The sequence below is a fragment of the Dioscorea cayenensis genome, chromosome 18 (genome assembly GCF_009730915.1).
Source record: "Dioscorea cayenensis subsp. rotundata cultivar TDr96_F1 chromosome 18, TDr96_F1_v2_PseudoChromosome.rev07_lg8_w22 25.fasta, whole genome shotgun sequence".
In the NCBI taxonomy this organism is placed as follows: domain Eukaryota; kingdom Viridiplantae; phylum Streptophyta; class Magnoliopsida; order Dioscoreales; family Dioscoreaceae; genus Dioscorea; species Dioscorea cayenensis.
In genome coordinates, this window is record NC_052488.1 from 20,189,286 (window position 1) to 20,205,142 (window position 15,857).

The following is a 15,857-nucleotide window of genomic DNA, read 5'->3' on the forward strand; positions in this document are numbered from 1 at the left end:
GATGTGCAGTTGTGCCTGAGGGCCCTCTTGTCATTTCCGCACTTGCATCTCTACCCTGTCACATTTCTTTATTTAGAATCATTAAATAGACCAATCAAAGAACAATTGGCTAGTGACGCCCGTACCAGGATTAGTGGTAATACATTTCTTATTTAAGAGATTAAGAATATAATTAGCTAATGCTAAAATTATAAAATATTACCTTTTTTTAATTCAACAAATTAAGCATCCATACTAAAAACTCTTAACTATAGAATTTGGAGCTTAGAGAGTGATATGGTGTTCTCAATCACATCTATCTTTATGTCGCTCATTTAAGACAAATTAAATTGTGCATATGTATTGAAAAAACCTCTATATTTGAAAAACCAATATCTTTAAATGCTTTGCGTGAAATAATAAAATTCTAATCCTCAATAATTTGAGCTGGTGAGGATTTAATGGTTTGGCTACTGCCACATGTGCCTTTTGGTATGTCGCTGTTGAGACGGAAGACCACTTGCTCCTAAAATTAAATACTTTTTACCGCTCATATTTAGAATCATTTGGAGAATTTTTTTTATGTCTTAAATTTTCTGACCTTATGATTGAGGTCTGAACATCTTGAAAATCCAGCTTAGAACCTCATATAATTAAGGAGACGTAGGGGTTTTCAGACATGAGGTGTTTTTTGAAATATTTAGCTAGAGAAAAATAATTATATATTCAATCGTTGCCTCCTCTCATTTATTTTGGTCATAATCCAAATTGATTTTAAATTCAACTCTTAATTATTTGTTGCCTACACTTGATGAGATTAAAATTAGGTGATTCAACATGGACAAAATATTTTACTAGTTGCTCTAATATACATGTTCCAACACAGAGGTATACTTCTCTGTTGTCGAGAGTATGCCGAATCATCTTTTGTGGATGCAACCCATCTAATATATATATATATATATATGTAGCTGCCGGCAACAAACGTAGTTTTGATCTCAATAACAAAAAAAAGCTTGGGAGAATGGTCCTTAATCAACAATTTGGCTGTAAGAGGTCTTTCAGATTAAGGGTTGATTTCCAGCGGTTATTCCAGTTGAAGACCCCTATGGATCTAACTAGGTTGGAAGATCCGTTCTCTGTTGAGGAAATTAAAAGTGCAGTGTTTGAGTTAGGAGGGGATAAAGCCCCAGTGCCTGATGGGTTTCCTATTCATTTCTTCAAGCTATTCTAGGACACGATCAGAGCGGATCTCGTCTTCTCTGTGAGGATTTCTATTGGCATCGTGCCAACCTGGAGAGAATTAATTGGGCTAGTATCGCTCTTATACCTAAAGTGGAAACGCCAGAGTCCCCTGGGGACTTTAGACCCATCAGTTTGATTAACTCCTCGTTGAAAATTATTTCTAAACTGCTGGGGACGCGGTTGAGTAAGGTGATGAATTTGTTGGTGGACAATAAACAATCTGCCTTTCTTAAAGGGCGGTGTATTCTTGATAACATTGCAACGGCGGAGGAACTTATCTTCAGTATACATAAGCGTAGATTACCAGGTCATATTTTGAAGGTAGATTTCAACAAGGCTTTTGATCGAGTGGATTGGGATTTTCTCTTTGATTTGCTGGAAGCCAGGGGCTTCGGGGGGCGTTGGATTGGGTGGATCAAATGCATTCTGTTTTCTTCGAAAGCATCCATTAAAGTTAATGGATCCCCAAATGGATATGTGCGTTACAAGAGTGGGCTACGTCAAGGAGATCCGCTATCACCTTTGTTGTTTGTGTTGGTAACAGATGTTCTGAGTTCTATGTTTGCGCATGCTCTGCGGTCTAAGGTCCTGGTGGGGGTACCTTTAGGGGAGTTCGGCAGCAGATGTAGTCTTCATTATACCGATGATCTGCTTGTTTTGACCACATGAGGTTTGGAAGATCTGAGAATTGTTAAGCTAATTTTATATATGTTTGAGGGGATGACTGGATTAGCTACCAATTTCTCTAAAACATGCTTATACTCCTCTGATTCGGGGAAGCTCCCAGAGATGGAAGCGGCCCATACGCTAAATTGTGCAAGGGGATTACTTCCAGTCAGGTATTTAGGCATTCCGATCTCAGGGAGAAGGCCAAGGAAACAAGATTGGGATGGTCTCATTTCTAAGATTAGAAAGAGGCTGGCTTCGTGGAAAATGAAACATTTATCCTTGGGTGGTCGACTCACGTTGGTCAACGCGGTTCTCACTACGCTACCTACGTATTGGATGTCCCTGTTTAGGCTACCTTACTGTGTCATCAAGGAGATCAACCGGATTAGACGTGACTTCCTTTGGTCTCTGGCGGACATTGATCACCCGAGTTATAAACTTATCAGATGGTATAACATCTGTCATGATCGTGATCAAGGGGGCTGGGGAAGTCTGGACCTCTATAACTTCAACCATGCGCTAGTGGAAAAGTGGTGGTGGAAATTTATGACGGATTCCTCATGGTGCGGCGCGGATGTTATCCAGTTTAATTATGGCATGGCTCGTTGGAATCTGTTCCCTAGGCAAATGGGTAGGATTTTTTTCTTTTGGAAAGGGGTAATGAGCTGCCTATCTGCTTTTAGAAGTTGTATTGTACATGGTTTGTCCCAAACCCCATTCACTGATGAGGTGGATGCGACGACTTTCAGAGAGCGCCGGAGTTTGCAGGACGGGGTGTTAGAGGACACAAAAAGATGGCGACTTACAGGAAATGGTAGTTTCACAGTTAAATCATTTTATACTTTCCTGAACGATGGTGGGATGTGATGCACTGATGCCCATTGGCGAAGTTTTTCTGGAGGAATACATGCCAAAGAAAATCAACATCTTCAATTGGTTAGCATGGAAAGATAGGATTCTCACTTTGGAGAATTTAGAAATTAGAAGATGTAACCGGCTTCCAACTGCTACCTCTGTCTTGTGTCATGCGGCGATTGAGACGGTGGACCATCTTTTCTTGCAGTGCTCTTTGGCGAAGTTGGTGTGGAGGTACTTTGGCAGGTTGCTCAATCTTCCAGATCTGCCTGATTTCTTGTATTTGGTTTGGGGTGTGTGGAGATTATCTGTCAAACTGGCCTTTAGAGAATTAGGGGTCTTAGTGGTGAAGTCGATTGTGTGGAACATATCGCATGCTAGAAATGATTGCATGTTTAATGCTAATATGGTATCTGCACATGCTCTTATTATGAAGATTGATCGACTGTTATTATCCTGGCTTTCTACAGTTGCTGAGATGTCGAGAGCAAAGATGGAGGAACATGCTTCTACTATCAAGCGTAGTCTGGAGTTCTTTAGTACAACGGGGGAGGAGCAGGGAGGCGCGTCGACTCAGGATTTAGGACACAACCCACACACAGGCTAGTTGGTAGTGTGTCAGGGGGGTGGTGAAGGCTGTTGCTTTGCCTCATTTTGTTTTACTTTGTGTTGCGTCTTTTGTTTTTGTTCCACTCCTTGTGGTTCTTTGTAGCTCCTCCTGCCTTTTCTCACGGTAGATATCTGGGGTTTGATTGTACCTTTTCTTCTTAATAGATGTGGTTTATCCACTTTTTCAAAAAAAAAAGGTCCTTAATAATTTATCAAAAATAAATAAAATAAAAAGAAAAATCTACAATAAGTCTCAAGGAATAAGTGAATTGCTAGTCACACAGCACCATAATGTTAAGATACTTGACTTTCATATAGGAGGTGGAAAGTTCAGCTCTCTTCTAGTATATCATTGAGAAGTAATAATAAAAAATATATGGTTTGAGTAGCTTGTCCATGTTATTTAAAAATCTCACGGTGGGACCAACAGCTGTTGATTAGCCATTATATTTTGAATTTTCCAACTCTTTTCATTCTATTTCTTCTTCCCAAGACTTATTATCAATTTTGATTCATTTTTATTATATAAAAAAAAAAATCTAGTTTGATGTCTTGTGCCTGAAAGCAAATTAAGGAGAGCAGACAATTGTGCATGTGTGAAGAAGATGGAGGTGGAGGTTGGTGGTCTGAAGAATGTAACTTCGGCTTTCTCCGGTGACGGTGCTCCGGTGAGTGATCAGGCAGCTACTCCGGCAAGCTTAATGAAATTGATACTATCAAGCATGGTTGCTGCTGGTGTGCAGTATGGTTGGGCTCTCCAAGTTGCTCTTTTGACATCTTATGTTCAGGTTCAGTTACCAAATTTAATTAATTTGTTCCATACAACATCACCAGTTGTCTACTGACTTGGCCTTCCACCTTCTTTTTAATATATATAATTCTTTGTGCCGTATTTTAATATTTTTTTAAAAAAATGATTTTTTTTTAAATTAGATTTATCACGTTTTATTGAAAAGAAAGAATTACAGTAGAAAGACAAGAAACGGAGCAAGATTTAAAGAATTGGTTTGAGATGTTGTCAAACTTCCATGAGTTTCTAATTTGTTTTATTTATTTTTAAAATCTTAAAAATAAGATAATAAACATTTTTATTTTTTATTTTTATTTTTTTTTGTCTATTTAATTTTTTTATATAAATGTTGGACATACACTGTAGCCCTATAAGAAAAGAGCTCGTAACTGTCAGTTTTAAAGCATTCTCAATAATTATTTTTGACATCAACTCTCCGTATTTTAAATTAATTAATTTTCTTATAATTATTTTGATTTTAATTTGAAACATATATATATATATATATATTAGTGCAGTTTGGAGTGTAAAGAATTATTGTTATTTTTTCTGTTCCCTACTAATATGTTTTTTTGATGTACTTTTTTTCTAATGGTTTATCTATTTTTTTTTTTAAATTATAGTTATTTTTTTCTTCAATAACGATAACAATAGCAATAACAATAACAATAACAAATTCAAATATTATATAAAACAAGACAAGCAACTTTTCAAGTTCTTTGGGTTCATAAGATATTTGTTTGCCCATACTCCAAAGTGGGGTAAATTACACTTATTAAGAAAAAAACAAAGAGAGAGAGCATCATCTCCAATCCAAGCACATGCAACAAAAGTCACAAGAAAGGATTGAGATTGTTCCTCCAATGAAATTAATATTTTTATGAGTACCTTAAATTGATGTATTTGTTGTTGTAAATCATATAGCTAAATAATTTTATTTCCTCTGCTTTTTTATCACAGACTCTTGGATTACCACACTCCCTTGCTTCAATAATGTGGCTATGTGGCCCTGTTTCAGCCTTCATTGTGAGTTACAGTATTACCAACTTGTTATTTTTATTCTAAATTTGATCAATAATCAATAATTTAATCTGAAAACATGTTAATAATTATTAGGTTCAACCATCTGTTGGTGTTTGGAGTGATAGATGTCATTCACGGTTTGGAAGGAGAAGACCGTTTATTCTTGCAGGCTGCCTTTTGATCTGTACTTCAGTGAGAACTTAACAAAATTCACAGAAAGACTTGGTTGTTTATATATCTGTGAGCTCGTCAAAAGATTTATGTATCTAATTCTTTGACAAACAGGCACTTGTTATAGCCTTTTCTTCAGATATTGGATATGCACTTGGTGATACAAAAGAACATTGCAGGTGAAACTAAAACCTGTTTTTATTAACCAAACATTTTCTTTCATTTACTAAGTTTTTTGTTTAATAAAATTTTTTATTTGCAGTGTTTACACTGGAAAAAGATGGAAAGCTACAATTGTATATGTTGTCGGCTTTTGGATGCTTGATTTTGCAAACAATGCAGTGCATGTACTTCTTTGTTCCAAACTTAAAATTATAACTTTTCAGTTCATTGATCTTAAATTTTACCAATGAATCATGAAATGCAGGCACCATCTCGTGCACTAATGGCTGATCTTGCAGGTGAATTAATGAAATAATGGTGTTGTAACATTGATTAATGTTTATGTGAAGTCTAATTAATTTGCCTGAAATATCAACAGGTCCGGGTAGATTTACAGTAGCAAATGCAGTAATGTGTTCATGGTTTGCAGTAGGAAACATACTCGGTTATTCTTCGGGTGCAACCAGGTCTTGGCATCGGTAATTTGCCGAACTTTTTCTGCCTATAAACATCAATCTCTTTCGTTTACTGACAGTGAGGTTCTTTGTGAAGTTGGTTTCCATTTCTGAACACAAGAGCTTGCTGTGAAGCCTGTGCAAATCTCAAGGGTGCTTTTCTAATTCATGTTGTGAGTTTAAGTCCTTTCAAAAACTGCAGAATTAGATAGATTAGTTTATCAATTTTCATATCTGACAATTTCTTTTATTTCAATTTGATGAGCAGGTGTTTATTCTTCTCTGTTCTTCTGTTTCTCTGTTTTTCGCCAAAGAAGTCCCACTTGAAGGGAAGACAGGAATGGTTACTGCAAATGAACAAAGATCAGGAGTAATTGAACTTCTGAATAGTCTCAGACATTTACCTCCCGGAATGGCTCCGGTTCTTGTTGTCACTTCACTGTCTTGGGTACTAATTTTTTGACATAAGTTTGAAAAGATGAAAAATACTTGTTTTAGTTAGAAGACTAAAAGTGCACTTTCACCTGAATATTTTGGTATCAACTCCACAGCTATCATGGTTTCCGTTCTTCCTATATAACAACGATTGGATGGGCCGAGAAATTCACCATGGTGATCCAGAGGGAACTCAAGCTCAAAGAAAAGCTTATGAGAACGGAATTAGAGATGGTTCATTTGGATTGCTGTTGAATTCAGTAAAAAAATAAAACCATTAAAATTTTTTTTTTTCTGACAAAATTAGTATGTCACTGACTCACTGCTAATTTCTCGGTCACAGATAGTTCTAGGAATTGGTTCTTTTCTGCTCGAACCAATATGTCGAAAGCTTACAACAAGAGTAGTGTGGGCTATTAGTAACTTCATATTGTTCTTCGCCTTCGCATCGATGTGCATTGTGAGTATCTGGTCTACCAATGGTTATTCCTATGGAGTGAATAAAGAAGAAGAAGTGAACAGAAGAGTTAGAGCTGTAGCTCTTATTATATTTGCAGCTCTTGGCTTTCCTCTGACTGTAAGTACTATTAATTCCATTGCTATGAATCACATTGCTCATTGTTCTTAATTTCTGAATTGTCACTTGGTTTGATGGCTTTGATCTTGTTTTTGTTTTTATATCCATGATCATGATCAGGTGTTATTCAGTGTTCCTCCTGCTGTTGCGGCACAATTAGCCGATATCGGAGGAACAGGACAAGGTTTTTTAATAATATTTGATGATTTTTTTCATAGTATCACAGCCAAGTTTAGGTTCATAATGGTATTAATTTTTTTTTTTTTTTTTGCAGGATTAAGCATAGGGATTCTGATTATATTCGCTGTTATACCACAGGTAAGTAAGACTGTATTACATAAGATTTTATGGTTAGTTTTGCTTTGCCTAGTGATAATAGTAACAACAGAATACTACTTACAAATTAAGAAATCTGGAATTCCAATTATTTTATATAACATGGACATTTTGTTAAAATAATTTCAATTGAACTTTAATGCTTCCAAGGACAATAATGTAATGTCTTATGTGACATCAAAATTAAGGGTAAAATGGTTATTTTAAAAGTTTATTTTGAAGATATTTATTTAAAAAAAATCAAAAGAATAATACAGAGGACTATACTTGCATATTTGTTTGGGTCCTTCTACACAAAGTTAGTTTAATTTTATTTTTGAATTAAGAAGAATGTAATGGAACACCTAAGTTATATAAAACATAATTATAAATTTTATTTAAAAATTATTTTTAATTGTTTGATATCATATCACTCTAGTAACAACCTAGCACTAAAACACTCTACTTTTATATGAGAAATCAAAACTTTGATTTTCTTTTATTATATGATTGAGGTCTAATAATAATAAAAAAATATGTATGAGATACTTGCCCACATTATTAAAAAAAAAAAAATCTAGATCATAGCTATATTTACACTAATGTAAGAAATCAGGAACCGATAAAGCAATTTGACTTTGGTTCTTGCCATACCATCTCTGCACGGCACCCTTGCTTGCTGTGATGTTTTAGTCACTTTTAATGAACATGTTTTTGTTGCTTCTTTCTCTCATGCCTTTTAAGCTTGTTTTGCTTTCTTTTTTAAATTGTTTTTTTTTTTTAAAGTCTTAGTCTCTTTCGTTTCTGTATTATTATTATTTTTTCAATAAATTATGGTATCTATACTTTCATCTTAAAAAAAAAACTACTATAAAATATAAACACAGAAGAAATTAACTAAAAGTTTGGATCACATGTTTCCATTCAATTGAATGAAATAAAAACCACTCCATTTTTTTCAATAGAACAAATTAATTATATATATTTTTTTTGAAATAACAACTCCACTAACCCATTTATATATATATATATATATACATTTTCTGTGGACGTCCAATTATTAGCAGTTGAATCATGATTCAATGGAGGATATTGATAAATAATAATTACTATATATATTACTGTAGTAACTACTATTTATCGATTTTAGCTGTTGGATCGAGATCTACCTGTTGATAATGGGTGTCCATAGATTTTTTTATCTATGAACGTCCACAGAGTATAAATATATATATATAGGTAGATGGATGTTTTGATGAAACGATTAACAAAAGTGAAAAAAAATGTTTTTGCAGGTGATAATATCAGTTAGTGCAGGGCCATGGGATGCTTTGTTTCACAAAGGAAATTTGCCTGCATTTGCTATGGCTTCTTTCTTTGCCTTTTTTAGTGCCTTTGTTGCATTCTTTGTGCTCCCAAAGTTGAAAACCTCCACCTTCTCTGCATCCCATTAATCTTGTCACATAGATGGGAAAAAAAACACTGTTTAATAAGCACGCGCTAATTGTATAAATCGATGGCCTTAATAAGATTAAGCAGTGTATAATATATATATGGACATGTTTCTGTATGTTTTATGTTTAAATATATTTTATGATAATCAGGGGCTTCATAAAAAATTCATTCATAGTTTTGTCTTTGTATAAAGATGCGTTATATATATATAGTTTTGTCCGTGAACCATTCTCGAAATTTTGAATTAATGCCCCGGATTTTCCCGATCAATCAGTCATTCAAACTCACCCAAGTCCTCTATTTAGGACAGGGGAGATCACCTGTCAAAGGTCAGCTCTAGATCTGGATCAAGGCAGTTATAAAAGTAGATATCTTCTCGACGAAGGTGAGTATCAAGGTCTGGTCTAGCTCAATCTCCTGCTTCCCCCTAGGGCTTTTCTTTATCCCTACATCTTTATTCAAACAAACCGGGACTGAACTGAGCTCCCTTTTCTTGAACCAAATACAGAGAATTTTTCTATCACTCAAACCGAATCATGCAGAAAGATGTCGATGGAAGCAACCTTTCGTGTACAGCCAGATAGCCTACTGATTCTGATGTATGTGATTTTTATAATTGAGAATATCACTCTTCTGATTCATTCCCCAAATGAACAAAAGCTTTGTCTGTGACTGCGAGATTTCTCAATTCATGATTGTTGACAAATTTAGGTTTGGCCCCACTTTGAAATTTGTTTACGATTTGTTTAAAAAAAAAAAAATAGGTATCTATTCCTAGCGGGCCACTTGATCCTTGGATTTAGAATAGTTTTTTTTTTTTTTATTTACAAATAGGTCACCATAACCTTTCGTGTTAAAGAAACAAATAAGTACGGAGGTGCACTAGTTAAAATGACTTAACGATATGTTAAGTCTGATGACATGGATTGGTATTATATGACAAGCCGAGTAATGACTTGGCAAGAGGAAAGTGACGTGGCTATGATGACTCATCAAAGAAAGTGAAGACTAGGATGATGATGTGGCAAAATGATGATGTCATGACAAGTGAAGAAGATCAAAGATGAAGATTGTGTTTGGTAGATATTCCTCTCAATACAATCACTATTTTTGGAAAACGCATCAAGACTAAAGGATCTCTTCAAGAAAGATAAGTTTTATTTAAAATATGTTTATCTATCCTTGGTAAAATCCATGATGATAAATCATATCTTTGATAGAGCTCCTTTTTACAAAGATCTATTTTAAAAAAGGGAGAGGAGGGCGGAGCTATTTTAGGAGACTTATCATGTGTGGAGATTAATTAAAGATTACAAGAGATATGATTAGAGATTTGAAGATCCAAGCATTGATGATTGAAGATCATGCTTGAAGATATTAAAGGCTAAACTTGAATGAAGATGAGATCAAGTTTAGTAACAATATTTATATGAGCCAAACGAAGATCATTTGGGCCAAGTTTGGAAAGAAGATCTGGAGATCTTCGATGTCTATCTTTGGTGAGATGGTCGCGTGTGCCTTGGTGGGCACGCCCCTCAGGAGAGGGAGACCTTCTGAAGTGATTAGAGGAAGGAAGCAGCTGCAGGCAGGAGGAGATTGGGTCGAGTCAACTGCTACGAGGCGGACTGAAGGAACTGGGAGGTTGAAGGTCGCAAATTCGGGTGCATTTGGTTAGAACTCAGTCATGTTCAATAAGGTGGGCCATGTTGCAACTGAGTGTTGCAACATCTAACTTTAGAATGTGTCCAAGTTGGGAAGCCACGGAGAATTCTAACAGAGGTAATTTTATTCGACGTCGATGTGTCTATATAAAAGATCCTACTTGAAGATTTAGGATGAGCCAACCGGTGAGAGACTCTTCGGTGAGAGTTGAGTGAGTGGCCATCGGGCAATTTAGAAAGGATATTCTTTGTATTGAGAGAGTGAGATAGTGTTGTATTCTTTGTTCTTATACCTCTTTTAGTGGATTGTTTCTCTGGGCCTGGCCCCTCAGATGTAGGCAAGGTTGTGCCGAGCTGGGTTACTAATTTTCTTGTCTCCTTACTCTTGTTTGATTGTGTGTGTGTTCAAACCTTGAGTGAGTTTTTGAGTGATTTTAGCACATCACACTCCCACCGGAACCATCACGATAAATAAAAATTTATCATATAGAGCGCGCTAACATACGGAATAATAAAAGTTTATCATGTGCACCCAAAATGATATATCAGAGATTATAACCCCAACCCACAATGATAAATCTCCCTCACTATTTAACCCTGAATGGATGGACGATGTATATAACTCTTTTTATTTGAGACCCATACTAAAACTCAGTGTATCTGATCCCAACAAACAATACTTTCTAGTACGGTTGCCATGAGTTACATAATTTAGTGGTTCTTGCATATTAGTAATCTTAAAAATACCTGTTCCCCATTATTTAACATTCCAATTTATTATGGGCAATCGAACTAGTCGAGGCTACCAACCACCAGCCACATAGGCGCTCGCTAGGGCTTGAAGAGCTCACCTCTGTCTCAGGTTAGCTTTTCCTAGGCTAGGCAAGTTTGCCTAAAGCCTTTAATAAAACTCGGTCTCAGGCAAACTCTTAGGCAGTCACAAGATGAGTTCAGATATTTAAGGCTGGAGAAAAGGGTAAAAAGAAAAAGTAAACATGAAAATTAAAAAAAAAAATTAAACACATTTTTCCAAGAGATGGACACTGGCCAGTTAATTGGGCACAGTGGGCTCGTCCCATGTCGTTAGGTTCACCAAACGTCTTGACCCATGCTTGGCTAATGTTAGACCATGGGTTGACCCGCGTGTTTTTTGTTTTGGTTTTTTTTAAAAGTTTAAAAGTAATTTTTTCTAAACAAAATAATTATACTAATACATATATATATGTAATGCATGTATTAATCAAGAAGGCTAAGAATGAGAACTATTTTGGACCCTATGACTACTTTTATGGATAATTAGTAGGGATGCAAGTAGGGTGCAGTAGGACGGAGATCCTCGTTCTTGCCCTTGTTTGTGCTTTTTATGGAGAAGAGATTTCCCGCAGAGGAGAAATTTTTTTTTGAAAAAGATAAAGGAGAAATTCTCCCTACTCACTCTTGCAGGGATTCCCGCGGGGTTGGGAAATCCTCACCTTACTTGACACAAATGCTAACCCCGATTTCGGGGTTACAATATATATATAATTAAAAAAAATTGTTAAGAGAGTAAACTCAATTGTTTTAAATTAAATTTTTAGTTATATTTATTAAAATATTATTAATAAATGTTTAAAAAATATTTTTATAAAAAATTAAATATTTACTTAATAAAATATTATATTCATGCTGATGCTCTGTTTGATATAGGAAACTTGCCTGCATTTGTTGTGGCTTCTTTCTTTGCCTTTATTAGTACCTTTGTCGCATTCTTTGTCCTTCCAAAGTTACAATCCTACGGTGTGGGCGCCGTACACGTGGATGTTGGGAGATGCCGTTCAACTTACTCTGGGGGTCATCCGGGGTGAAGTAACGGTTAGTGCGGAAGCTTACGGAAAGAGTTAAGAGAAAGAGAGCATGAGGGCTAGAAGCAAGGGAGACAAGAGAGACAAGAGATGTATTCACAAATGAGGGACTTCTTTATTGCATAAAGCTTAGGATGGGTGGATACAAGGATGAGGATGATACTAGGACTACAATGCCCAAGAGGTGATGTCCCTCCTTACAACCCAAGGGGGCCTTATATAGGCTCCAAGAGACTTAACACTTAAGCAACTAAACTCATGGTTAGCTAACTCAACCATGGTTGGTCACTATTACAGACAAGACACATACCTAATTGTCATGTAGCTAACATGACACTTACCAAACTTATTAAGTACAAGCATGCTATTCAACAGTAAAACTACTGTTGCTACAGTTGACCTATTTTACACACTAAAAAAAAAAAATACCGACTCCTTTACATATTAAAAACAAACAATACTGCTTCAGTCCACAAAAAGATGAGCAATAGTTATGTCTTCATGTGTAGGGAATGGAGAATCTTCTGAATCTTGTGGTAAATGACCATTAGGAATGCCCAAAGGAAGTTCGTTGTCTTGATCCTCAATTATTGGAAGATAGCTTGAAGAATAATCTCCCATGTGTTGGAGTGAGATAGTTGCATTTATGTCTTTGAAGTGTTGGACTGCTGAAGGTTTATTATATTTGAGGTTTGCAAATGGAATGTCTATAGGAAGTACCTCTTTTCTTGAGTAGACTTTCATAGTGGAATCCTCCATCGCTAAGGGATAATAATAGGATTGTTTGATACTGATGAAGGTGAAAGCTCGCCATAAAGAAAGTTGTTCAGTGACTGGAGTAGCGAATAACTGCATTTCTTCAGTGAATACTTCAGTTGGAATGTGCAGTTGATACGGAACAGATTTCATGAATAATTCCACAGTAATCTGATGTCTTGCATCTTCCAAGTATCCTTCTTCATAGCCTGGTGGAATTGACTTGATTGAGAGATTGATGACTGCAGGTAGTTTTAGCTTCTTGAATATCTTTGTTAGTAGATATGAAAGCTTCCAGTGCTTCTGTAAGAACTTGATCTGTTTTGGCCTTGTAAGTATTAGTCTACTGATCATGCCATATTGTAGTAGCCTTTCAACACTGAATAATATTCCTTTTATGTCTTGGTCGATCCAGGAAGATAGATCAAAAGATGCTTTGACAATGAAGAAGCCTTTTTCACATTGGCAGTCTTGATGGTGATGTGCTGAGTCTTGATATATATCAACAGAGAGTGCCATGCCATGAGGATGTACATTTTCTTTGGCCATTTCTCGAAGTAATATTTGAGTTTGGACAAAGTCTTCATAGGCTGTTTTGAGAACCTTTTGCAGAATTATCTGTTGTACGTCTTGGATGACTGGGGGGAATCTTTCAAGTGTTTCTTCTTTTTGTTTCTGATTTTGGATCATATGCTGAGATATTTCTTTGTAGTCTTCAGTTACCTTTTGAAGCTTTTTGTTGAGTTCTTCAATTTCTTTTTTCTTAACTTCAATTTCAGTTTCTAGTAATTTTATTTTTCGGTCTTGGGCAATGAAGTGTTCAACGGCTGGTGGAGAATAAACTTTTGTTTGGGGCTGATGTGATGTAGAGTTGTATGGAATAATGTGGCTTGGTTTTGCATTTTGGTCTTGAAAATATTGACTAAGGTTCTTCATGGATTGGAGATATTGGGTATTGTTTCTATTGTTCCAAAGATTGTCAAGAAGAGTTTGTTGTTCATGGTCCAAGATATTGGAAGTACAGAATTTATGTTTTTGTGGGATAGTTGAGGATTGAAGGGTAGGAAAAGGGTTTCTTTGTACTGAAGGAACTTTAGACATCTGCAAAACAGAATCCTGTTAGTTTTATAAATTTTTATATTTTGTATTTTGGATGATGGTGATCCAGACTCCCACCATAGCAAGAACGCGAATGGACCTGCTGGTTTTTGCAGCCACAGTCTTACTATGCGGATGGACAAGCCTTTCGTTTTCAATTAAGTTTATTTTCTTGTATAATTCTACTTAATTGATCTGCTATAATGTTGTCTTTTCCTTTAATATGTTCAATAATAACATGAAATCCATTTCCAACTATATAATCTATGAATGTTAACCATCGGTTTGTAGATAATTTATTTTCTGACTTTTTATGATAAAAAGAAACAATAGCTTGGCAGTCAGTTCTTAATAAAAATTCTTTGCTTTCTATAACAAATAATTTGAACTTTTCCATGGCTTTAATACATGCTAATATTTCTGCATCTGTACTTGTTACTTTAGTATTATAAGTTCCATCGTCATATCTCGCTTATTTTTTTCTTCATTTTTGTTGATTCCTTTTTTTGGTCTAAATTTTAAAAGCAGACTCCCTCAACCACCTATACGACCATCTGATTCAATTATTAAATATGAATTTAATGGTGGTAATTCTAAGGGTTTTATGTTGCTTACAATTTGTTTGATTTTTTGAACAAGTTTAATGTCTTCATTGTTGAATTTCCTTTCACCATTTTGTTTTTGTTTTTATTATATAATGGTCCGACCCAATTTACTTAGATTTGGTATGAAGTTTCTTGCATAGTTTAATTTTTTCCTAAGAATGATTGAATTTGTTTTTAATCCTTCCAATTTATCCGGCATTTCTAAAATACTTTGTTTGCTATATGTTTACGTAATTCTATTTCTCCTTTTCCAATAATTACTCCTAGAAATTCTATTTTTCTCGCACCCTAATTTTTCATTTTCTTTTCGGATAATACTAGGCCATGTGTTTTTGCATTTACGAAAAAAATATTTTTTTAAATGATTTATATGCTCCTTTATATTATTGCTAAATACTAAGATATCATCAATGTAAGTGACAATAAATGAATCATTTTCGAATATATTATCCATTTTTTTCTTTGAAAGATTTGAGGAGCATTTTTTTAATCCAAATGGCATAACTTTTCCATTCATAATGCCCATTATGTGTTACAAATCTCTGTCCATTTTTCTACTTTTCCGGTTCTAATTTTTACTTGCCAAAAAGCCACTTTTTTTAGATCAAATTTACTATAAATATTTGTTCCTTTAATTTTATTTAATAATGCTTCTTTATTTGGTAATGGATATCTGTCATCTTCTGTATTATCATTAAGTCTTTTATAATTAAATACCATTCTGCTTTTTCCTCTGATTATTTCACTATGTTTATTTACTATAAATGCTCTAGTTCTATGAGGACTCTTTGTTGGTTCTATTATGTTTAATTCCATTAATTCTTTTATATGTTTATTGAATTCTTCTTGTTCATATGGGGTTGCTTTTATTACTGGACAGGTTATTCTGATATCTGGATTTATTATTTCTAATTTACAGTTCTCATTTGTCCTGTCTATGTTTTTAATTGGATTTTCTCCTATAGTTCCATCTTTCTTTAGATCTTCCAATATAGGTTCAATTTTATCTTTTAAAGGAGTTATCTGATTTAATTCAATATAGTTTATTACTTCAATGTCTTCATCTATTGGGATGTCAATTTCTGATATATATGCTAAAGATTGTATTTTTGTTGTTGTTTCTAAATGATTTACTTTATTAAATAGCATTATTTTT

The 15,857-nt window shown here is 34.8% G+C and overlaps 2 protein-coding genes across 2 annotated transcripts; both read left to right on the forward strand.

Annotated features, from left to right (window-relative positions):
* The first annotated feature begins 1,416 nt into the window (after positions 1–1,416).
* Positions 1,417–1,893, forward strand: LOC120282896 (secreted RxLR effector protein 78-like). Its single transcript, XM_039289727.1, has one exon. The coding sequence runs from the start codon at positions 1,417–1,419 to the stop codon at positions 1,891–1,893; it is 477 nt and encodes a 158-aa protein (XP_039145661.1).
* Positions 1,894–3,853: 1,960 nt separating this feature from the next.
* LOC120283022 (sucrose transport protein SUT1-like) lies at positions 3,854–8,885 on the forward strand. The gene is made up of 14 exons (XM_039289842.1): positions 3,854–4,145; positions 5,108–5,173; positions 5,264–5,362; positions 5,456–5,520; positions 5,604–5,688; positions 5,769–5,802; positions 5,883–5,982; positions 6,056–6,131; positions 6,227–6,406; positions 6,510–6,653; positions 6,737–6,970; positions 7,091–7,154; positions 7,245–7,288; positions 8,581–8,885. Exons 1-14 carry the CDS (start codon positions 3,963–3,965, stop codon positions 8,737–8,739), a joined length of 1,533 nt encoding a protein of 510 aa, XP_039145776.1. The 5' UTR covers positions 3,854–3,962; the 3' UTR covers positions 8,740–8,885.
* The last annotated feature ends 6,972 nt before the right edge of the window (positions 8,886–15,857 follow it).